General features: G+C 37.2%; 3 protein-coding genes across 3 annotated transcripts; 2 read left to right on the forward strand and 1 right to left on the reverse strand.

The window, feature by feature from the left end:
- Positions 1-1638: 1638 nt before the first annotated feature.
- Positions 1639-14763, forward strand: slc1a5 (solute carrier family 1 member 5). The gene is made up of 8 exons (XM_028464828.1): positions 1639-2371; positions 8510-8552; positions 8659-8721; positions 8847-9013; positions 10115-10348; positions 10444-10638; positions 11827-11961; positions 12635-14763. The coding sequence occupies exons 1-8, from the start codon at positions 1845-1847 to the stop codon at positions 12852-12854; spliced, it is 1584 nt and encodes a 527-aa protein (XP_028320629.1). The 5' UTR covers positions 1639-1844; the 3' UTR covers positions 12855-14763.
- Positions 14764-17819: 3056 nt separating this feature from the next.
- LOC114474478 (tubulin alpha chain-like) lies at positions 17820-20869 on the forward strand. Its single transcript, XM_028464830.1, has 4 exons — positions 17820-17929; positions 19233-19455; positions 19654-19802; positions 19883-20869. Exons 1-4 carry the CDS (start codon positions 17927-17929, stop codon positions 20858-20860), a joined length of 1353 nt encoding a protein of 450 aa, XP_028320631.1. The 5' UTR covers positions 17820-17926; the 3' UTR covers positions 20861-20869.
- Positions 20870-21440: 571 nt separating this feature from the next.
- On the reverse strand, positions 21441-25763 carry fkrp (fukutin related protein). The gene is made up of 2 exons (XM_028464827.1): positions 25452-25763; positions 21441-24244 (listed from the first exon to the last, which is right to left on the reverse strand). The coding sequence occupies exon 2, from the start codon at positions 24138-24140 to the stop codon at positions 22554-22556; it is 1587 nt and encodes a 528-aa protein (XP_028320628.1). The 5' UTR covers positions 24141-24244; positions 25452-25763; the 3' UTR covers positions 21441-22553.

Consider the following 25763-nt stretch of genomic DNA (forward strand, 5'->3'; position numbering starts at 1 on the left):
ACATTACATTTTAATTTCCTTTGTTATGCCAAGTGCAGAAGAACAGATGAAGAGCCTTATCTGTAAGCAGTAAAGGAAATTAGGCCAGAGAGACTAGATTAGGATAGTTGGAAGGTGTGCAGATGAGAGATATAGTGAATTAATGTCCAAATATAGCCTGAAACTGGAAAGTAAAGCACCAGCTTTTAGATTTCTACTCCCCTTAAGGTTCCCCCAGATTTCACAAAAGTTCCTGTCCAAGACTTTCCCTAAATTGGAAGGATAACTGCGTTTGAACCCTTTAGTACATGAATGGGAATAACGTTCTGAAGTTTTTTTTAGGAGAATTTTGAACACAGTAGGTATCAGTACAACTAAGTTATTGTAGTCTGAACATAAGTGTACAAATATTTTCATCCTAGCTTGGTTAATTTGAATATAAACAGATACAATTATGTAATGTGTATTGACTTGAAAACAAGATGAGAGCAGAGTATAAGGTGTTACCGACATATAAAAAAATCTTTAAAAATATATGTATTTTTTTAGGATTCTACAGATGTTTTTAGCAGGCAATGTCCAGACCAGAGAGCAGTGGCCTAATTTTCTTTTGGCACACCCTTATATGGCGTTTTTTTTTTTGTTTGTTTGTTTGTTTTTTATACTAAGTACTTGATATTTAGATTATTGTTATAATATTGTTATTATCAAAATAATTCATAATGCTTGCATAGTGGTCTTCACCACGGTTTACTAAAGAGAAAATATGAGCAGAATATTTTTATTTTTTTTATTTTTTTTTTGCATTACATTTAATTTTTATAAAAGGGTTTCACATACACATAAAAAGAACAACGTAAATAAAAGTCAATTTAAATATACATCTTAGTAACTGGTTCAAAATACAAATTCCTAATATTATTAGAGTAAGGCATTGCACAACAACTAGATAAATATAAAAGGCTTAACCTAAATACATTTAAAAAATAAATAAATAAAAATTAACAAACCAAACAATAATTGACCTTAAAGAGCTGCAGCTTGAAGACTTTGGTGCAAACCGTAACTTTGCTACAAAAAAGAGCAATAAAGCAATGAATCTCTGTCTGTCTTTGTGTCTGTGGTTCAAATAACGTTGGTGAACGTAAATTAAAGGGTCGCAAGACATATTTCCTACGGGCACTGTACTGGTAATAAATAAATAAATAAAAAACCATATTTGATCATCTTCTCATCAAAGATAGTCATGTTCAAAAGGCGTAAGAAGAAGTGTAAAACATTTCTAGTCCTACCCACTTGTATTAATTATTTAATAGTAGAGTGAAAGTAAAAAGTGTCCCCCAAATATAATACTCAAGTAAAGTACAGATACTACAAATAATACTTGTCTTTGGCAAAGAGACAAGGTTAGTATAGTTCTAAACTGTGCAGATGAGAGATACAGTATAATGATTAATGTTTAAAGATCTGAAAAGCCTTTAGATTCCTGACTAACGAAGACACTCATTGTTTCATTGTGCAGTGAAGGCAGTGTTTGGGTTGCACCCATGGGCGCACCTATTACCTACAGCCAGGTCACACTTCTTCTCAGGTGTCATGCAGAAATCCAGCCCCCATCTGTGACGTCACACGGGGTGGGGCTTGCGCTGCTCAGTTGATAAGCAGGATGCAAACACTGGAACATTGTGGAAGTCGGAGCGCAGGGAATTTCCTGCGCGGTTTACTTTATTATTATTATTTTAAACTTATTTATCAATTGTATTAACAGAGCTTTATATTTACTATTTGGACTTTTATGACAGTTTGAGGAAAGTGTTTGGACTTTTAGGATAATATTTCAGAGTAGTTTTTTTTACATTTCTAGAATGGCTGAGAAAATAGACATGGAGGAAAGTAAACCGCCCAACGGAGAGGCTCACCCGGACGAGCCGATGTCCAACGGGCTGAGTGGACCCCGGCATCCAGAGCCCCTGTCCCAGCGGGTGATCCGGATCATGAGGGAGAACATGCTGGTCATCCTCACCGTGGCCGGGGTCATCGTCGGCGTGCTCATCGGGCTCGGCGTACGCAACGTGGACCTCACCATCACCCAGAAGATCTACATCGGGTTCCCGGGTGAGCTGCTCATTCGGCTGCTGAAGATGATCATCATCCCGCTGGTGGTGTGTAGCCTGGTGTCCGGGGCCGCCAGCATCGACCCCAAAGCTCTGGGTAAACTGGGCGGCTGGGCCATGCTCTTCTTTCTGGTTACAACCCTGATCGCCTCCTCCATCGGGGTGGTGATGGCTTACATCATCACACCCGGAGCCGTGTCCGTCACCAAGCCGGCAGGCCTGGATGAAGAGGTGCCCGCACACAAAGAGGTCATCGACTCTTTCCTGGACCTGATCAGGTGAGCCCACCCTCACCCACCCACCCCTTCTCCTACTCTCATAAGTGTGCCATGTAGTTTTCTACCATCCATTCAAACACATATACTACTTTAAAGTGGACACAGAGCACAGATGTTGTCTATTTGTTCAGCAGTGTGTGTGTGTGTAAACTCAGTAGCTAGTTGCATCAGCTCCTTTGTGATGATGATGATGATGATGATGAACGCATTAGTCATTAATGCTCCACGCGTTTCCCCCAAAGAACACACACACCAACTGACACACAGTATTTCATCAGAAACTGACCAAGACTTCATCCTGTTCCTGTTTCCTACACGTGGTCAGTTAAGAACACGTGTTCCAACTGTTTCCAACACGAGGGGGACAGACTGTGTTTGTTTCCAGGGCTATTACTATTATTAGTGGAAAAAATGGAAAATATTACAACCAGCGAATACAGGCGATTTATTATGACGCCCATTCCTGTCAGTGAAGAAACAAAACAAAAACAAAAAAAACTAGGAAAAGTAAAAGAATATTAATAAAAGAATATGCTTCCATTTTTTATCATTTTTTTTTTTGGAAGGAAAACAACTACATTTTAAATCTAGAGTAAACTTACATTCAACATGGTTATTTCTAGATATTTGGGGGAAAAAAGCTAACTTTAGTGTTCAACAAATGGAAACATGAAACACATTTTTTCCCCAAAGCACCGCCTCTCCATTGAGCATATTATTACTTTACAGTGGGTAGCCTTACGTAGACATGCAGACAACCCACGGTGCTGTTCATACGTTACCGGAAGTCTTATGACCATTACTTGCAGACAAAAAGTGGCTGAACAAGCGATACACGTGTACAAATTCACAGTGGCAAGAAATTCAAATCCACTTCAGAAGGTTACGGTTAGGGTTAGTTGGTTCGTAACGTAGTTTAGGGTTAGTTAGTTTGTAAAGTAGTTTAGGGTTAGGGTTAAGATTAGTTAGTCCATAACATAGTTTAGGGTTAGGGTTAGTTAGTCCGTTACGTAGTTTAGGGTTAGTTAGTCTGTAGCGTAGTTTAGGGTTAGTTAGTCTGTAACATAGTTTAGAGTTAGTTTGTCCGTTACGTAGTTTAGGGTTAGTTAGTCTGTTACGTAGTTTGGGGTTAGTTAGTTTGTCCGTTACGTAGTTTAGGGTTAGTTAGTCTGTAGCGTAGTTTAGGGTTAGTTAGTCTGTAGCGTAGTTTAGGGTTAGTTAGTCTGTAACATAGTTTAGAGTTAGTTTGTCCGTTACGTAGTTTAGGGTTAGTTAGTCTGTTACGTAGTTTGGGGTTAGTTAGTTTGTCCGTTACGTAGTTTAGGGTTACTTTGTCCGTTACGTAGTTTAGGGTTAGTTAGTCTGTTACGTAGTTTGGGGTTAGTTAGTTTGTCCGTTACGTAGTTTAGGGTTACTTTGTCCGTAACGTAGTTTAGGGTTAGTTAGTCTGTTACGTAGTTTAGGGTTAGTTAGTCTGTTACGTAGTTTAGGGTTAGTTAGTCTGTTACGTAGTTTAGGGTTAGTTACTCCGTAACGTAGTTTAGGGTTAGTTAGTCTGTTACGTAGTTTAGGGTTAGTTAGTCTGTTACGTAGTTTAGGGTTAGTTAGTCCGTTACGTAGTTTAGGGTTAGGGTTAGTTCGTTCGTAACATAGTTTACGGTTAGGGTTAAGATTAGTTTTTCCATAACATAATTTAGGAATCTACGTATTAATGGCAAACAGAAGTACTGGCTAATGAGGGGCACTACGTACGCATGGATATCACAACAATTACGTATAAATACGTAGCATGTCCGTGCCTTGGTTGCCAACCAGCGTAAAACTACACAGAAGAAGAAGAACGTAGTTTAAGAATCAACGTATTCATAGCAAAAACAGAAGTACAAGTACGTCGCGTCTTAGTCACGTGGCCTATCACGTGACCTAAACTGGTCAATGAGGGGCATTCCATACGATTCTGAAACAAAGCATTTAGCAGGTACAGTACATAGTACTAAATAGATTGTTTCATACATAAGCTGACCCCATGAACTGAAATGCACCTTTTTTTGTTACTGTTCTCAATTTGGGTTTTTAGGAATATTTCTATTCCTCGCAAGTGATAATTAGAAGACAGTAGTTTATTGAGCAATAGTACTGTTAGTTTGTGGTGAATTTGTGCAACAAGAAATTGCCTAAAAGGTACGAGGAAGGTTTTTCTTTAAAAACATACCAACATAGTTATAAAATATGCTTGTTCATGTGGTCGTCCCACTGGGGGTGAAGATGAAGGGTCATTAAACGGTGGGCATCTGTTATCTCTGTCAACAGCAATCCAGTAGATTACATGTTGTGAAAAGTTAGAGAGCTGCACCTCCTGCTTTTTGCAGATTTGATTACACCAGCCTGTCTAGGGACAACAGATGGAAATTAGCCGTTGGCATGTTTACATTTTTTTGAATGTGCATTAACTGTCCCTACTTAAATAAAGAAATGAACAGAATAAAATTAAATAGATATTGCCACACGTTTGCGCTGAATCTCGTAATTTTTTAAAAGGGTTTAGGAGAAAACAAACATGTTCCTTCAACACCTAAAGATCAAAATGTGCTTAGACGGTTCACGCTGTTCTTCTTTAGTGTGCCTAAAGACGGTTAGGAAATGACACTGTCATGACACTATAGCATGATTGCTAACATGCCACACATTTGCAAGTCTTACATAATGCTCTGTGCTAAGTATGGTGTTTGGTTACAGTTGCTGCTCTCTGCCTGGCCTCAGTGGACAACACCTGTTAACATCACAAAACAACTTAAAAAGTCTTGATAACATTTGAACTTGGTCTTAGTTGGTGTAACAAGATTACATTTACTCCTTAGCTGTGAACAGGTAAAACTATTTTTACCCTTTTAAACATTCCGTGGTTGACCCTGTCCTGCTCATTATTTATTCCCCTACCATTGGACTGTTGGCTAATGCACATTTTCACACTGTGTGTTACCCTAATAGGACAGAATAGAAAGCCCGTGCCTCTCATTAAAGCGAGTCTGCTGAGGTGGGGGTCCTGGGGAGTTTTGACACCAACGGCGTTGTTGAAATTACTGGAGGAATTGTTCATCAGAGTGTGTGGTGTGTGTTACACACTGACAGATACACGTCAGATCTGATTTTCAGTACTTAACATCCGTGTTGACATTCCTTATCTCCTGTTTGTTTTCCTCTTGGAAAACTTATGCTCTGGGATATTAATAGTGTTTTTTTTCCACCCTACACGTAAATTTCCCTTCATGATGATTCATATTACTTGAGTAGACCGGGTTGATTCCTGTTCCTTCAAAGGTTATACTTTACATGAGGTATATTCATTATTTAAATGTAGACAATCAGAAATACTTTATTTTTCCCAGGGGGAAATTACATAACGTACATAAATACGTAAAATACTGTTAATTAAGGGATAAATACAAGTGCACAAATTACAGTTGAAAAAAGTTAGTTCGATAATAATAATACAAATGTACAAATATAATACAGATATATACAACAATTAAAAAGTTGTCAGTAGAGGTGTCCCGATCCGATATTGATTAGAAAGAATACATAGAACACAGATGGATTTAGATTAACTTGTGACTTGAACTTTAGTTTTTCAATCCACCCTATGAGTAATGTTTAATGTCTCAATGTTTACCTTCTTAGATCTGATGAAATATTTCATTTACATTTGCAGCTAAACATAGCTCTTTAAATACCTGTGTGTGATGGTCTGACTGCATTTATTCTTCTAAATGAAACAGAACCAGGTATTTTTTTTCCTACACACGACAGTAACAGGATGCTGCAAAGACGTCAGAATATGTGGCAAACTTCCATTTCCAGGCAGTCATGACAGACTATCCACACCTACGTAACAGCACAGTGTGCACACCTTGTTTACATTCCACACATTTATTGTACCTTTGTTGCACAATAGCCCAACCCACTCAATTCATGTGTGTGCCAGGAATAAATGAACAATCAATATGAGGTTATAACATGAGGTTAGTTTGGTTTTAGTGTGTAGTAACAGGGTTGGGGTCAATAACATTTTTTCAATTACAATTACATGTTCAATTACAACTCAACATTACAATTACAGTGACCAGCATTTTTTCCAATTACAAATACATTCTCAATTACTAAAGTTCATTTACAATGTTAGCATCTTTTATGTAAAATAAGCTAAAAATACTAACTATCATCTAATTTGTTTTAGTTCGGCTTCCTTATCCATTAAAACATTGGTGTTCATATTTTTGGTTTGCGTCTCTAACGCTTAATTTCATTTTTTTAAATTGTAAAAATGATCCTGAAGAGAATGAGAAAAGTTGTTATGAAACACATATTTAAATAATTGCTAACTATGTATGGGTAAGCCATAGAACTGTATGGTTCACCAGTTTTGCATTTAATTAAACTGTAATGAGCAGTTTTTGTAGAATTTCCATGAAATTTCCATAGAATTACAATTACAAAGTCAATTATCTAAACTCAATTACATTTAAATTATGGCTACAACAGCAACAGATTTTTTTCAATTATAACTACGCCATAATTGTGATTTATAATAATAATTGACCCCAGCCCTCGTGCATACTTTGGATTGGAGGCTGTACAAAAGCAGTACACAGCATTGGTTTTAATCTGAGGCTGTCAAAACTAATTCTAGAATTATGCAGCAAAGTCAAAGACCCACATTGTGCTTTAATCTATTTTAATTTGGAAGATGTAAATACACATAAGTATCTAATCCCAGTCTGCAGTGTAGCAGTGGTGCTGTCGTTCAGCGACCATTCAGCCTGTTCCTGTCACATGACATGTAATCCTGATGCACTGGGCTTCCATTGAAAGGAGAAGGAATGGTTACAAAGAGCTTAGGAAGTTAATACCTCATTACTTTAAATCTATTACCAAGCACTGATTACACCCGTATGTGGGCCACAAGGAGTTCATGCGTTCTTGGGTTTATACTGGTAATGTGCACTTGGACTAATTCATGTGACATTCCCTATATATTATTACGTAAGTGTATTAATATACTTTTTTCACCTAAGTAGAAGCACACCATTGGCACAAAGGGGGAAAATGTAATAGATTGTGAAATTTTCTCAGCTATTTCCACGTGATTAAAATCACAAATTTTGTTTAAATGATCACCGACAGGAAGCAAAGCATAACTTTAATCCCAATCTGGGAATGTCACAGTGTTATGATGTGAATGTGGTGCTCAAGCATCTCTGTAAAAATGACTTAACAGGAGCTCGTCTGTGAAAAATCAAGGCCTCGACTAGGGCTGGGCAAAAAAATTGATTTAATCGATTTATCGAATTTGTAGATAAAAACGATTTTTATTTAGCAAATTTTTAAAAAAAAATATTATTATGTGTTTAATTTTTTTTCCATCACAATTTTTTTTTTACTTTTTCGTGTTGCGTCCTTGTGGGTTACTTACCGTAGCGCGATGTGAGCCCGCCCCTTCTTTGTTTACATTTGTTTACCCTTTGAGTAGGCTACTGTATATTTGTGCCACAGGCATGTTTAATGTTTTATTCGCACTATGCTGAGATGCGAAGAGAAGAGTTAATTTTTTATTTTTTTTTTAATTGTAATGTTATATGTAGTTATCTGATTTCTTGTTTTATGCATTTTAACTCTTGAGAACAATCACAGCAATAAAGTTGCACTTTTGATAATATATTTGATGTCTGCAGTCATTTTTAAGTGCATTGTAAAAAAAAAAAAAAAAATCGAAACTCAAATTTTTCTTTAAAAAATCTGGGATTTTTTTTTCAGTCTAAATCAGGTTCAAAACATACATGTTTTCTTCCTCTTTGTTAATCTTCATTGTAACACAGCAGCACAACTGTTTAACACCACTGTTTAGTACAATAACAACACTGATTTAACCCCGACCATATTCCTTCATTTGTCATTTGCACATTGTTGGTTTTTTATGTCGCTGTTGTTTTGTTTTAAATTTTATTTTATTTTTATCCATCCCACAGTTGAATACTTGCACTATTATCCAATGTGTGAATTTCCCCTATCGGGATCAATAAAGGTTTATTTTATTCTATTATATTTTAGAAGTTTAAGTGATTGTGATTTTTCCCTCCACAGAAACATCTTACCTTCTAATCTGGTTTCAGCTGCCTTTCAGTCAGTAAGTGTTTTAATTTGGATGTTTATGTTTTTGAACACACATGTCCTGCAAAATCAAAATATTTGCATATGTATAAAACTAATGTTTTTTCCCCCTTTTTGTCTAGTATGCAACAGCTTATAAGTTGGTCAAAATAAATGGAACAGATGGTAACTACACAGTAGAGAAGGTGAGTGAAGTAAAACAATGTGGTTGTACACATTCCAGCTAAAGACAGATTACTTATTGTCATACTCCTTTATTCTAGTGGATAAAGGATATTCAGTTGTTCTTCTGTGTTTGTCTGTTGGTCAGGTGCCCATCGGAACAGACCAGGATGGCATGAATATTCTGGGTCTCGTTGTGTTTGCGATTGTGTTTGGCGTGGCGTTACGGAAGCTCGGCGAGGAAGGAGAGATCCTGATCAAATTCTTCAACTCTTTCAATGAGGCCACCATGGTGCTCGTGTCTTGGATCATGTGGTAAGGACACCCACATGTTAGCAGATTAGAAGTGTGTAAAAGCTGCTGCTCGGCAAAAAGGCTACATTGAACTCGCACAAAATGCTTCTTGCTCAGGGGTGTCAAACTCATTTAATTTCAGAGGTCAAATACTGGAAAATGAGTAATTTCAACATTAATGTGCCCTAGTTTACACTTCTAGGTATAAATTACATGTGAAATATGAGGCAGACTATAGCCAAGCATTAATTTCACTTTCATTTCTTTGATATTATACACAATTTTTCAGTTTAGTTGAATAATTTGAGGAAATTTGCAGGATTTTGAGTTATTTTAATTATTTTTTCATCAATTTGAGATTAAAAAATGATTGTGAGTAATTGTGTATCCATGGATATTTGCAGGGGCTACAATACTTACAACTGAATTATTTTCTAATTTACACAATGATACATCTTTATTTTCTCCTGCAGGCCTAATTTGATGCTCTATAGCAGGGGTGTAAAACTAATTTTAGTTCAGGGGCCAAATACGGAGCAGTTTAATGCACTTCAAGGTGTAAATGGTAAATAAAGAATGTAAGGCAGACGATATCCAAGCAATAAGTGATGTCCTTGATTTTGAGGGGGATATAGGTTTGAGCTCCGTCCGTACAGGTTAAAGGGGACAGCTGTTCTCAGAAACCATTTAATAGGATAACCAAATTTGGTGTGTGGCTTCAGGGTATCAATACCTTGATGAAATTTGAAAATGAGAACTGCGCAATTATTTTTTTACGGAGTTATTGCCCCTGTGCTGTTTACTCTGTTCGACGTGTCTTCAAAGGGGACACCTTTTCTTAGATAACGTTTAAGATAGTTAGTAATTTCATATTCTGATGTGATAATATTTTCTTATGTATATATCTACAGTAAGTTCGATTTAGGACATTTCTGAAAAGGTTGTGAATTATAATGAGAACCAATCTGGAGGGGAATTTGATGTTTTGACTTTCTCTTGCGGGCCGAATTGGATGCTGTAAAGGGCCAGATTTGGCCCCCGGGCCTTGAGTTTGACACGTGTTCTGTCTGAATCTGTGTTATGGAAGGTTTGAAATGTCTGGTCTGTGTGCTGTGTCTGCAGGTATGCACCAGTGGGTATCATGTTCCTCGTAGCGGGCAAGATCGTGGAGATGGATAATGTTGGCGCGCTGTTTGCAAGTTTAGGGAAATACATTGCGTGCTGCATGATAGGGCACCTCATCCATGGTGCTCTCGTGTTGCCGTTGATATACTTCATCTTCACACGGAAAAACCCCTATACCTTTCTCTGGGGGATATTCACAGCCTTGGCAACGGCCTTTGGAACAAGCTCCAGGTAATAAACCGCCTCCTCTATACTCCCCTGACTAAACGCCTGTGTTCTATTAGCTTCTCACACATGTTCTGCATTCTCATTCTATCGTTCCTCAGCTCGGCCACGCTGCCTCTCATGATGAAGTGCGTAGAGGAAAACAACGGCGTGTCTAAGCACATCAGCCGCTTCATCCTTCCCATCGGAGCAACAGTAAACATGGACGGAGCTGCTCTCTTCCAGTGCGTCGCTGCAGTTTTCATCGCTCAGCTGAATGAAACCTCACTAAACTTCATCCAAGTCATCACCATCCTGTGAGTATGAACGCCAATAAAACACAGACTGTCTATTAGGGGTGGGACGCTGCACTGAGCTCACAATATGATACACTGCATTGATACGATCCGATATTTGAAAGATAAAAAAGTGTTTTAGATGAATTAAGGAATTTATTCATTTATAATTGTCATATTTATCAAAATGAAATGTTTGGCTTTTCAAGTTTCAAACTGAATATAATTTTTTTTTTAATATGAATAGAATAAATGTTGATTTTTTTTAAAGGGATCCTTCTCTATTTTTACAAATGTGGCCTAAATAAAACCTTTGAAATGTCCTTATTAGAAGATCTATGCCTAACAAAACGCCAAACCATTTCTTAACTTTTAAAAATGGAACAACTTTACCGTTTGAAATGACATCATCGAGGCCATGGAGTTCTATAGGAGTGAAGGCATTCAGAATTATTTAGTTACTTTTTCAGTCAAAATGACAACTTGTGCTTCTTTGTGTTCCTATGAAAGTTTTTAAAAAAAGTCCATGTAAACCTCTTTTGTTTACCAAAATTTGATAAACAAAATCTGTGATCTGAAAAAATCTGACAACAGTTAAAAATTCTAACAATACTAGATATTACCAGCAACTCACAAAATGACAACATAAACACACACAATAGGAGAAAACTATACAGAATGATAAAAAGAACAAATTCCACAAAATGACACACACTAAGAGAGAAAAAGAAACAAGATCACTACAAAATACACAAAAATAACAGAAACAACCGAACGACACCCAAAACACACACACAGAGAATAATTTAGATAACACCAACATCACACAAAATGAGAGAAAAATATACTGAATAATAAAAATAACAGACAAACAACAACAAAATGACACAAAACACACAAAATTATGGTAAAAATGATCTTGACTAGAACATTAACTGAGTTTTGGTCCCACACCAGGTGGAAGATGACTGTAAATGATAAAAACTATTAAATAAATCTATTCAGGAGGCATTTCCGTTATCATAGTTAGTTTTAATTAGTTTTCTAAGCAGAATGTTGAAGACCCACTGTTTTAGAACAATAACGATAGAGGTTAAAGAGAGTCGACGTGTGAAATCCTAAGAGAAAAACAATTCGGTCCCACCCCTAGTGTTCATATAACTTTCTGTGTTGTTCACTGGTTTATAACAAGTGTTTGTTCTGTGTCAGTGTAACAGCTACAGCGTCCAGTGTGGGAGCAGCAGGTATTCCAGCTGGTGGTGTGCTGACGTTAGCCATCATCCTGGAAGCTATAGGACTTCCCACAAGTGACATTTCCCTCATTCTGGCTGTTGACTGGCTTGTGTGAGTACAAAATATTAGCCTTTTTTTTTTTTTTTCTTTAAATTGTAGAAGAAGAGTACACGTCAGGGTTGGAGCCAATTACATTTTTCAGTTACGGTTGCATTTTCAATTACAATCCAATTATGATTAAGGCAACCAGCATTTTTTTTCAATTACAATTCATTTTTATCCTCAGAAAGTCAATTACAATTACGTTTTCAATTCATCACAATTTCTGTGCGTGAAATAAATAACCTAATTAAGGTTAACCTTTCTCTTGTGTTAGCTTTCTGTTAGCATCTCTTATGATAACGAGTCCTAAATCATAAATAAAAACTAATATCTATAATCTAATTTCTTTCCTTACATAATCAATAAAAATATAAGTTTTAATATTTTTTTGTCAGTATAGCCCTCGATTTAATTTTTTTTTTAAATGGTAAAATGTGGGAAAGCTTGATATGTGTAAAACTGTACATAGAACTGTGTTAAATTCATTCATTTTCATGGAAATTGCAAAGTTAATTATCTAAACTCAATTACAATGTAATTACATTTATGACGGGAACAGATTTTTAAAATGACAAATTTGTGATTACAATTATAATTGACCCCAACCCTGCTACACGGTAACTGTCTAGGAGGCGTGAAAATTCAAATATGAGAATGACTCATCCATTTTGTTCCTCTTTAGTGACCGAACCTGCACCGTGCTGAATGTTGAGGGCGATGCGTTTGGAGCAGGGCTCCTGCAGCACTTTGTGGACCGTAACTCCAAAAAGGACGGCGTGGAGCTTAGCGAGGTCAGGCTAGACAGTGACCTGTCGCCTGCTGCGCCCGAACACTCGCCGCTGATTGAGAAAAAACCTGCGAGGGACAGAGCAGATGACGGGAAGTCGGAGTCCATTATGTAAACCATGCTTTTGCATTATCAAGACTTAACTTTTCACACTCCTATGAGCTGTGAAAGAAGGATGAACTTGTATGAGGAAGGATGAATCTGCACACCAAAAAAACGATATTGAACACTCTTCAACCTCAAACTGTTTTCAGGGGAATGGCTAGATACGCACACAGGATTTTGAAAGCACATGTTACCAACACATAATAATAATAGTGATGTGTCCAACTTTGCTGATCACTTAAAATTCAGAAGTTATTGTATAATTTGGTTGTTTATTACTTTAACTGATCACCTAATGCTTTTATGCAATTTTAAATTCTGATTCTGTTCAAACTGATCTTGATTTGTCATCCTTTTTAAATGTTACATGGGTTTATTGGTCCATTTCTAATGTTGTTTGGGATGCTTTCACTTTAGTATTTGAAAACACTGGCATTAGTCTAACTTTAAAGGTAGACAAAGACCCGAATAAGTGTTTTTGTCTTTTTTACAGATTATCTTGATTTTTGGACTTTAAAGTGAGCTATACAAAGTTTTTTTGTTTTTCTTTTGTGTCAAATGTAGTTTCCTTAAAGTGTAAGTACACCCTAAAACCACTTTTTTCTGCTGAATGTAGCGTTTTTAGTTGTAAATGCCCTCTATGTGTTGAACACCTGCAATTGCATTTTAATTTTGCTAATAGCTGAGATTAGATCAGTGACGTCTTTCTGGAGCAGTTGCATCGGTTGGCTCCGCCCCTCCTATAAAAGATGGTAGGAGGGACTAATTTTCCTCTTCTCACAGCCCTCAGTTAGCATTGATTGACAGCTCCATTTGGAACTATGCAACGCTGTGGGGGTGGGGCTGCTAATACTGGGCGTGTCCTAAATAATCTAAGAGCAACGCCCATAATCAAGGCATTTTATTTTTTTCCCCTAATGGCAGGTCAGCTGGAGGTGTACTTATACTTTAATATACTGCATGAAATGCATTGTCTACAATGTACAACAAAAACACAAATAATGGTACCTTTGATGATGTTTATTTATTCAGTAGTTCCGTTAAATATGCTACTTTACTGGGAAAACGCAATATGGTTTTCTCTTGAATCTACATTCACATATTGAAGCACTCGAACCAAAAACTGCAAACAATCTGCAAATCACATGACGATTATTTTCTGTGACTTGTTTCATTGTGTTTCCTTGTGTCAGCCTCTTACATACAGATGAGTCTCATAATGTTGTGTGTTTTAGTTTTTTTGCGTGTGTAAGTTACAATCACATGTCAGAGAGCAGTCGGTGAGAAAGTATAAACTGATATTTTAGGTAAACAATAGGAAAACAGTCAAATACACTCTAAGCCTTATTTTATTGTCTGTATGCAAGGTTGATAATTTTGATACACAATTTATATTTATTTCTTAAATCTAAATCCAAAGATTTTGTAGGCAATTGTTTCCTAATAGCAACTCCTAAATGTTCACTTTATGTTTCTTTAAATCAACTTCATTGGGGCTTTAAAAAGAAAAGGCTTTAATTGTTTTTGCTTTGAACAAAACATGTGCTTTTATTGAGATATGGATTTTGTTGTGCGTCCCACATTGTATGTGTATGTGTCATTGTGTTCACATTAACTACGATTAATACAAGTTGGGTTATTGGTGTATCCAAACCTTTTAAACACTATATTTTCAGTTACCTCGGGTTTACAATCAAGCTTTCCGTTTCTTCTGAGGTCTGTTATAAACATTTTACTGGATGTTATGGTTCAATCACGTCTTAATGTTCACTCCTTTTTGTCCTTCATTTTTCCTGATTTGTGCATATGTTGTTACATTGCCTTGAAAATCCTACACAACAACAACGCCTTTGTCAGGGTCAATCGTAGTATCATATTGGGGCTAATATGAATGTACTGTTATTAGGGTTTAAGCAATAAAGGCCTTTTTTTTTTTTTTTTTAAATTACTCCGCTGCATCTTTCGTGCTGTGACTGAATGTTTGTCTTGAGGCCTCATCACAGTAGCCATTATCAGCTGTATCAGTGGTGTCGCGTTACAGTCACCTTCAGATGGAAGTGCAGCAGCACATATGGTGGAGACATGCTCAGAATATACAAGGATCCTTTACATGTTTGTGTCCAAAAATAACCCCCACAAGTTACAACCCTTGGTATATACCAGGGTTGTGGTCAACTACAAATAGGTTTTCAATTATGATTGCAATTACCAACATTTTTTCCAATTACAATTATTATTTTCTGCCTTAAAGTAAATTACAATTACGTTCAAATACAATTTTACTAACTTTTATTTATATAGCGTTGGGATGATTGCATGCATGAGTATGACGTTTTATCATCTTCACATTTATATTTTAGTGCATTTATTATAAAATCTTATGTAAAAGCCCAACTAGTGACAATTGAGTTGGAATTTAGCAATAGCTATTAGGGATGACCTGATACAACGTTTTCACTTCTGATACGATACCGATATTACAGTCTTGGGTATTGGCTGATACCAATCCGATTTGATATCAGCACAAATCTTACATATGTTTATTACTTATTTTGTTGTGTGGAATGTTAGAAAAGGTTTGATCAAGTGATGTCACTCAAACAGAGAACAATAGTCAGCAACAGAAGGTATGAGAAAAACTGACCCATTTATTATTAACCAATTGGTTACATGTTAACCTTCAACATAATATTTACAGTATTCTACAACTGAATAGATATAATATACATCGCAGATTTTAGATGCGGTCCGATAAAATCCAATATTCGTTTTCTGGGTGATATCGGACCGATATCCGATATCAATATGGGGTCGGGACACCTCTTTGTACAAAACGTCAGTTACATTCACAGTATTGTTACTCTGTAAAATTGTAATTACAATTACAAAGTAAATTATCTTAACTCAGTTACAAGTGAATTACGATTCCAATGGCAACAGATTTGTAAAGTTACCATTACGATTATAATTACGCCAAAATTGTAATTAATTATCAATTACGCGATTACAATTATAATTGACCCCAACCCTGGTATATATCTGATTTGATTATCAGGCCTTTTATGAACACTGGTTGCTGTATTTGTTTGTGAATGTTTAAATCTCAAGGGAAAACAATAAGAACAGCTGCACAGCTTCCATTCCACCTTTGCTTAGACTCCAAAAGCTACTTTACATACATGTGTTGGGCTGGTGAAAGACAAGCAAGTGACGTCACATTCCAGTTAATCTGCATTGTTGACAGTCCGCACAGTCATCATGACTAAGGGCCACAGTAACTAAAGCTCAGTGAGTTGTGCCATCTAGTGTTGAGCAAGGTTGTAACATATTCATCAACTATGCACAGCATTTATTTAACAAGGAATGACATGGTAGCAGAGGTGTAAAAAGAGTACTACTGATGTATTCTACTCAAGTAGAATTACTGGTACTTGATTGAAATTGTACACAAGTACAAGTAAGTTGTACATAAAATACTCAAGTACAAGTAAAAAGGAGCTCAATTAAATATTACTCAAGGTAAAAGTTACTAGTTACTTTCACCCCCCACGTTTATTGTTGGTAATAAATCCTGCCACTGTTTCATTGTGTACAGTAAACATCTCATGTATAAACTTTATAAGGAAGAGACCAAATCTTGCACAATACTTCATTTATTTCCCACAAAGGCATCTGTATAAAACAAAAGGTTTGTCAAAATTCAATTATTAAAAAAAAAAAAAAAAAAATATATATATATATATATATATATATATGCTGTAGGTATTTAAGTATTTGCACATTAACTCTAAAACTGAGAAAATAACCAGCATTTAATGCTGCTTTGGAGCAGTGCATTATGTTTAATCTGATTGATTGGCTATTATATAATGTATTTGATTCTTGTCTGGTTATTTCATTTTTTTTTATAGTTTCACAATGTCCGTTGATCATTTTAAAACAAAAAATAGATAATTTACTCAGTAATGGTTGGGTGTAGAAATTTAAAGAATTACCTTACTTCTTTTAAAACGTACTTGAGTACAAGTACATTTTCTGATGTAAAAGAAAAAACACTCAAAAAAGTACAATTACCCATGAAAGCAACTCAATTACAGTAACGTGAGTAATTGTAATCCGTTACTTTCACCTCTACATGGTAGAGTGTCTTTTTTTAGGCAAGTGTAAATAGCTCAATCCTATTAACTACATTTCAATGTTGTTTTGATTGAAGTTATCTTTTTTTGTTTTGTTTTGTGCCATATTATGGGTAGTACATTTGTGTTTTTGTTATTCAATAAAAAGGGTTTTTTATTTTTATTTTTCATGATTGAACAATGAAAAGGCACAAGTCTACCTCATCATTAAATCATTTAATGTTTGAGTTCATACATTTTGTGCAGTTCCTATAGCTCATTAGCCACAAAAAAAAAAAAAAATTACAAACAGTACACAGAACAATATGTAACAACTCAACACCGATGTCTCGGTCTGAGTTTGTCTCCGTGACTGCTACGTACTTAGATTACCTGTGCTAGATTAGCCATGGACAGAGATTGTTGTACTGATTTTAAAACATGTTTAAAACATCGCATCAGTCGACCAAAATAGCAAAAATTCAAATATATGCGCACGCATATATGCGCACATACAATCTCAGTACGACGTGAACTCAGTACATCCACATCATACAAACAGCTTATACCCTGATTTAAAATGTATATGTATTGTATGTATTGTTTGTTAAAAAAAAAAAGAAAAAAAGATTGAAATAAAATAATTAAAAATAAAAACAGCTTATACATTTTACAGAGGTCTAATGTTTTGGCAGCCTTTCATTAAGTAACTTGGCAATACATTTAAAACCAAATTCTACATATTTCTGGAAGAAAACAAATGAAGGGCTTTTCTAAGTATATTTAGAATTTAGGGATTAAAAAATTTTTTTATTAAAAACTAAAGTAAGCCTCCATCACTGCGACTTCCTGTCCACTGACTCCGCCCCCTTTACATGCTTCCATATATAAACCCCAGCTCGCCCCCGAACCCCATTCTTGCTCAGTGTCTGAATCTTAGTCATCAGTCGAAGGACAAGCAAACAAAATGGTGAGTAGCTGCTTAACTGATGACGCAGTTGCTGAAATTCCTAGTTTTTCTTTTTAGCTTTTCCTATTTTTCATTTTTATATTGAGTGGATAAATTAGATAACATGCCCCTTCTTCTTCGAGACCTCAACCGTGGAATATAAAGCGTATACATTAAAGAACTACTTTAAGTATGTCGACTAGTTTTAATACAACAATTGCGTTTAAGGTTTGTTTGTTTAAATTGCGACGTACAACACGAGCAGTTAAGGTTAAAGGTTGGAACCGGTGCAATAATTTACAAGCCGTTACCCCACCACCGCCCTTTGCCTATAACCCTTTGTTATATACACGTGTCCTGGGTAAAAGTTAATTAATGTATTTTTTACAATGGCTACATTCCTAATGACGTGGTGTTGTAGGATAGATCTCAGGTGAAAGTTACTGTGGCTGAAATGGGGTTTTTAAAATACTAGTGGTCAGTTACAGGAAGAATGACTCGGCAGCCATTTTGCAGCAGTTTTTGCTTATGCTTTGTGCTATGTGGCGGGAAGAAAAGGGCGTGTCACTGGCTGATCTTTTCAAACGCCCAATCATTTGAACGCATGCGCGTAGACTGCGTCATTTCCGTCACTCGCAATCCTTATGACAGCTCTTAAAGCGTGATATTTCAATGTAAATCGACCGTAGGAGGTTTACAAAATGTTTTATTAGTACTTATGTAAATATGTGGCTGTATTTATGTTTTTTTTTTATTGTTTGAAGAAAAAACACCGTTAGACGAGTGCTGTGTTGTAGCCTAACTGCGCCCCCTGGGGGCACAAATACTCCATGTACTGATATGTGGAACTACTCACCCTGTGGTATCACATTGAATAGATATGTATTATTTGAACACTCTTTAGAGCTTTGTTGTTAACTGAGCACTTGATAGAGACTTATAGTAATTAAATGTAATACATTATAAACAACGGTTAAAGCCAGTATAAGTTCAACATTAACAAACATTTTATCTCTAATTTAATAAAGTCAAAAGTTTTATTTGCCAAGTGCAGTTTAACACAAAAGCTAGATATTAAAACTGATAAAGTGGTAAAAATTTCGTGTTTCAAATATAATCATCACATTAACAAAATATACATACTGATCAGAAGACAATGACAGTCAAAAACCATACAGAAAATGAAATAAAAAAACTTCAAATCTTGTGCTTGAGGTGTGTCATTTACATATTGATTTTAGTTATTATTTTATTCCCTATAAACAAAAAGCTATGACTAAAAAATGTGACTAATTTTTCTCTCTTTTTTTTTTTTTTCCTTCAGCGTGAGTGTATTTCAATGCATGTTGGCCAGGCTGGCGTCCAGATGGGCAATGCCTGCTGGGAATTGTATTGCCTGGAACATGGGATCCAGCCCGATGGCCAAATGCCCTCTGACAAAACTCTCGGGGGTGGAGACGACTCATTCAATACCTTTTTCAGCGAGACTGGAGCAGGCAAACATGTGCCCAGAGCCATCTTTGTCGACCTGGAGCCTACTGTCATCGGTCAGTTATTTTAATGGCCATACAACTTAAAATAATGAAGAAACCTTTATAGATTTGTACAAATGTATTTTTACAATATATTTTAGTTCTGACAGAATTAAATTGAATATATGTTATATAATATGTATAATTATACCGCATATAACTATTAAAACATTACAATTTCTAGTCAATAAATAATTTTTTTGTCTTTTCCAGATGAGGTCCGTTCAGGAACATACCGTCAGCTGTTTCATCCCGAGCAGCTGATTACAGGAAAGGAAGATGCTGCCAACAACTATGCCCGTGGGCACTACACCATTGGGAAGGAGATCATTGATTTGGTCCTGGACCGCACTCGTAAACTGGTGAGAGTTGGTTTAAATTTGGCTGGGTTTGTGTATGGTTTACATTTCTAGTTTTAAAACTCTAGTTTTAATCTTTACAGGCAGATCAGTGCACAGGCCTGCAGGGATTTCTCATCTTCCACTCCTTTGGTGGAGGCACAGGCTCCGGTTTCACCTCCTTGCTGATGGAGAGGCTTTCTGTTGATTATGGTAAAAAGTCCAAGCTTGAGTTTGCCGTCTACCCAGCACCCCAGGTTTCCACCGCTGTAGTTGAGCCTTACAACTCCATCCTGACCACCCACACCACCCTGGAGCACTCTGACTGTGCCTTCATGGTGGACAACGAGGCAATCTATGACATCTGCCGCAGAAACCTGGACATCGAGAGACCAACCTATACTAACCTGAACAGACTCATCGGTCAGATCGTGTCCTCCATCACAGCCTCTCTTCGCTTTGATGGCGCTTTGAATGTTGATCTGACTGAGTTTCAGACCAACTTGGTGCCTTACCCTCGTATCCACTTCCCTCTGGCCACCTACGCCCCGGTCATCTCTGCTGAGAAGGCCTACCATGAGCAGCTGTCTGTGGCTGACATCACCAATGCCTGCTTCGAGCCAGCCAATCAGATGGTGAAGTGCGACCCTCGCCATGGTAAATACATGGCCTGCTGTCTGCTGTATCGAGGTGACGTAGTACCAAAAGACGTAAACTCTGCCATCGCTGCCATCAAGACCAAACGCACCATCCAATTTGTGGACTGGTGCCCCACAGGCTTCAAGGTGGGCATTAACTACCAGCCTCCAACTGTGGTTCCTGGAGGAGACCTGGCCAAAGTGCAGAGGGCCGTGTGCATGCTGAGCAACACCACCGCCATCGCTGAGGCCTGGGCCAGACTGGACCACAAGTTTGACCTCATGTACGCCAAGAGAGCCTTTGTCCACTGGTACGTTGGAGAGGGAATGGAGGAGGGAGAGTTCTCAGAGGCCAGAGAGGACATGGCTGCCCTGGAGAAAGATTATGAAGAAGTTGGCACTGACAGTGTGGCAGAAGAGGATGAAGAAGGAGAAGAATACTGAAGGGCTTCATCATAACTGCACATTCCAAAAGTTAATTTTTCATCTGCATTGATGTAATAAAAACTAAAGTTCTGGAATGTCAGATGTGCTTGTAATCATTTGCAGCATTCTCTAGTGGCTACTCAAGTAATTGTTTCTTGTAAATATTCACGTTTTAGTAAAATGGCCTAGAGTACCTAATTTAAATAAAGTAAAAAAAAAAAAAGGTTGTACCTGGATAGCAAGTTCTGTGTATTTAAATTTTCAATCAAACTTTAATATAGAGCAAATCTCAAAATGCTAAAAAAAAATAAAAATTTAATTAATAAAAACCGTCACTTAATTGAAACAGAAAATTAAACCAGTATTTAAAGCTGAAGCTTCCAAGGCTTTATCCTGAGAATTATGACACGGCTTATTAATTATAAACACAACCACTGCCCTTTAATAAATATTGATAAATCATACACAACTCATTGATTCCCAAAAAAGATACACACTTAAACTGCTTTGTTAGAAGATGCCAACTTTAATGCACGTCAGGCAAATTTTTTTTAAAATGAGTCACGATTGAAGAACTGACAACAGTCAGGATGTGCTTTATAATTAAAATTGACTTTCCCCCCCCCCCCGTCCAAACATTAAAACTACAAAAACAGATTCAGAGCAAGGCAACAGTTACAATAAATAACACTTGTTAGGACAAAGTTTTAAAGTTATTCATTGTGCACAATACTTTAAAACTTGCTGAACATTATACAGCTTTTAAACAAAAACACTGAGTTATTTAAACATCTCACAGCCGTGTTGTAATAAATACATGAATTGATAACAGTGATAGACTATATGGCATATACTACAGAAGATATTCAGCCATTACTAACAGGCTGAAAATGTTGCTGTTAAAATATTTAAGGGTGTTTGGATTTGATATTAATATTAGCAAAATAAACCTAAATAAATGGAATTATATTTTTCTGCACTGATACAACCACTAATTCAGCACCTGTATTCATTTTAAGTTTTTATTGGATTTATTGAATACAATTTTTTAGGGTCTTCTATTTTTATTTTATTGTAAAATGTTCTTATGTTCAAGGTTATAATTTTTTAAATAATGGTTCAGTTTCTCTCATACCTACTGTTGCCATTTTATTTTCTGTTTCAGTAATATCTCTTGATCAAGCATTTTCTAACAGTGCACACTAGAAAATAAGCAATAAATGTATGTATGATCTGTGGTGATATTGTATCGATATCAGCCAATATTCAATGCAGCAATATCAGCATTGTGTTGTAAGTAAAAAAAAAAAAAGTTGTTTTTTGACAGCCTAAAAGTAATTTTCCCCAACAGAATTATAAGGCTAACAGAATAGTTAGTTAATAAAATTAGCCAAACACACACACAAATATGAAAATTATACCAAAACATTAAAAAGTCAAAATTCTGAAAACCAATGATTAAAAACATAAGAAATGGTTCCTAAAAGCCTGTGACACATATATAAACATGTAACTCAAATAAGGAGGTATTCATAGTGTGACCGCAAACATTTAGGGGTACATGCATGTATAGACTTTGGACTTTCAGGAGCTTCTGTCTCCATCTATAGGTTGTTGATGTATTGCTGTCTATTGATATAGTTTGAGGAACTCCCTCCAGGTCCAGTTCTTTTGCTTTTCTTGGCTACGTATCTTAAGTCTTTAAAGTAAATCATAATTTGCTTCTGTCAAGCCTTTTTTTTCCAGGATTGGGGTATTGCGGGTTCTCAATCACACCTTCCCCAAACTTCAGTTCCAAGAAGGACTTGTGGTTGTTGGGGCCATATGCAGTTATGCCAGCAAACTGCATTGGCACAAGTGGCTGCAGGAAGTGTTCTGGGAATTCTGTGTCTTGTTTATGCTCCGTCCACGTGTCTTTGGTCATGATGCCATTACGAGAATAGAACGGCCACAGGTCTACATGCAGGTGGTTGGCCTCGCTGTACTGAACTCTGTAGAAGTCTCCCTCCACGGCACGTTCCCATACATAGCCATTAGCATCCACCAAGGATCCTGAGTCCAGGTTCTTTAGGTGATCACAGTTGGGTATATCATCCAGGTAGATACCTAGGTCAACATCGTAGTCCCATGGGATGATGTCCTGATGACGGGCTGCACCTAGCAAAGTCCCTCCCTCTAGCCAGTACCGCACTCCTGAACTCTCCAAAATATTTATAACATACTTAGTGGTTTCTCTGAGTGCTCGGAGACAGCATGGTGGTGTCCAGCGATCCAGGTACAGATAGTCCGGCGTGTTGTCCTGCACGGTGCTGAAACAGCGCGGAGTCTCTTTGCTGCAGCCGAACCACTGTTCTTTTCCATCGGACATCACAAGACGCTTTAGACCGAAACTCCGCAAAAGTTTCCCTGCTGCTTCCTTCAGTCGAGTATCAGCTTTCCATTGGTTGTGGGCAGAGCTGAAGAGTGGCCGATGGTTTGCAGATAAACAGGGGCTTTCAAGAAGTTTCACTTTCCAGCCTCTCAAAGCCGTTTGGACAAAGAGAGAGGAGAAGAGTGGTCGCGCCAGGGGCATGGAGAGATTAAAAAGATCCTCAGTGCGAATAAGAACAACTGCGTCACCCAGCAAGGACGTGCACACACTCCCACTGCTACCAGAAGCTGCCGGGGAATACGTGGCTGTCCATTCCCTAAGATTGACTCGCAGATGGAGACACTGCACTGCAGATCGAGCCAGTACAGGTGCAGCTACCAGCCTCACAGGACCCCCACCCTCACCTTCCAACTCCCTGATCAGCCGCTCAATAGCACGGGGGGGCTCTAGCTCCACGCCGTCGGGCACCAGCAGCACAAACTCTGTCTGCACGTGAAACTCCGGCCTGTGCGTTTGTGGTGGTTGGTCAGGACTGGGGGAGAGGACCAGAAGTTTCGCCCCATCTGGAAGCACCAACGGAGGGTACGGAGCCTTATCGGCGATGGCAAGAAATGGAAGATCAGGTCTTTGACGCAGGAAAGAATTAGCCACATCACCGACATAATTCTCAAAATCTTCAAACTCTCGTAGAACAACAGTCACACGTTGGCCTCGGCCGTGGCCCTCTGCTCCACCTGCCCCAGGGTCCCCACCAATGCCTACGAGAACCCCAAGACCTGAGGCCGGTTGGGCACCCCTTCTCGTGCTTCTACTTAGTTCTTTTCTCTTCTCCATCATTTGCTGTTGAGCTTGGGACACATAGTAGAGAATGAGGAGGTTAAGGATGATAGCGCCGGTTAACAGAGCCTGACAGAAACTGACACGCATCGTCACTCTTTTCCTTTCTAGTTTCTCCTTAGCGACAAGTTAGGTTCTTATCAAGACAGCAAGTAGCAGGAGTTGACTCTCCATCCATCAAAACATAGGACAAGCTGAAACGAGCAGAATTAGAGCGTTAGCAAGTGTCAGAAGAAAATGGCCAACAGACGAGAAGAAACAACTGTGATTACGTCAGAGTTTGCAGCAAAACTTCTACATTTAATCTGCTTTCCCTGAACAAAACAACTCATATTAGCAGAAAAACCTAAATAAGCAAAAACCCACAGAAAATGTGAAATCATAAACAAAACAATGATCACAAATAAAATGTATGTAGATGAGATCAGTGGTTCCTCACCTCTTTTTCTTCGCATTTTTTGTCAAATCATTTGTACTCCCTTTATATCATAAGTACCCTCTCAATAATTTCAGATCTCTCTTAAACCCTAAATGTGTCTTGAACTTTGGTTCCCTAAGGCTTAATATAGTTGAGCTCTCTTAGTTAAACTACAACTTTAGTGTGATTACTTTAATAGTAAGTACAGAAAATACAGTCTCATTTGTAAAATGTAGCTAATTATTGTCTCCTATTGTCAGAAGTGTTAAGAAACGACCTCAACAACATAAAATAATCCTGTTTCAATAAATTCTAAGAAAATATAGTATTTTATTGAACAATAGAACTGTTAGTTTGTGGGGAATTTGGCCAAAAAGGAACTTTTTCCTGATTATTTTTAAATTAATTGTAAAAATTTTCTGAGTACCCCCTGGAATGTGCTCCGGTACCCCCAGGAGTACACGTACCCCTGTTTGGGAACCACTGGATTAGAACAAGAAATAATACAATTTGGCCTCGACGGGTAATTATCAAAATACCTAAAAAACTACATAATCGAGGTCAAAAATAATATGATAGTATACATTAGGGGTACAGTCACCACATAGTGTGTACGTTAATTGTTTATCACTAAAACAAAACATTGTGCTACATTCAATAAAAAAGTCAGCCTCTTACCTTAATAAGAATATAATAACATAATCTGAGGTTATGTACATTAGAGCTGTGCCTCTTTTAAACAGGGTAAGGGTTATGGACAAAATAGAACATCAAAAATAAATAATAAATATTATCATTTAAGATTAAAAAAAAAAAAAAAAACAGTTTTTTTTTAAAGTTAATAGTAAGTTCTACAGTTACGAGCATGAGCATATGCATATTTACGAGAATAAATACATTTAAAAATGTTTAATGATGCCATCTACCACACTAGCGTCATGGTTATTTATGACAGTTGATTCATTAAGCATAATATCACTCACCACAGTGTTTTATTCTGTGTAGGACAGGGTTATAATGATGATGATGATAATGGAGGACCAGCCCACCATGCAGCGGGTTTACCCAGGTAGCATTGACGTACACCGCAGCGACTCGGCGGTTGTAAATACACGTATTTGCCTGCATTGTGAGCCAATAAATATGTAGAGGACGTTGAGATAAACTAGAATATATTTTAAGTTAAAAATATGAATACCGCTACTTTGATGAGCATGTGGGTGTTACATTATCTCTTTGCGGAGCCTTAACGCAACCAACCAGGCTGCACAGATGTAGCATGAAGCAGCTACGGG

The sequence above is a fragment of the Gouania willdenowi genome, chromosome 13 (assembly GCF_900634775.1).
Source record: "Gouania willdenowi chromosome 13, fGouWil2.1, whole genome shotgun sequence".
Lineage (NCBI taxonomy): Eukaryota > Metazoa > Chordata > Actinopteri > Blenniiformes > Gobiesocidae > Gouania > Gouania willdenowi.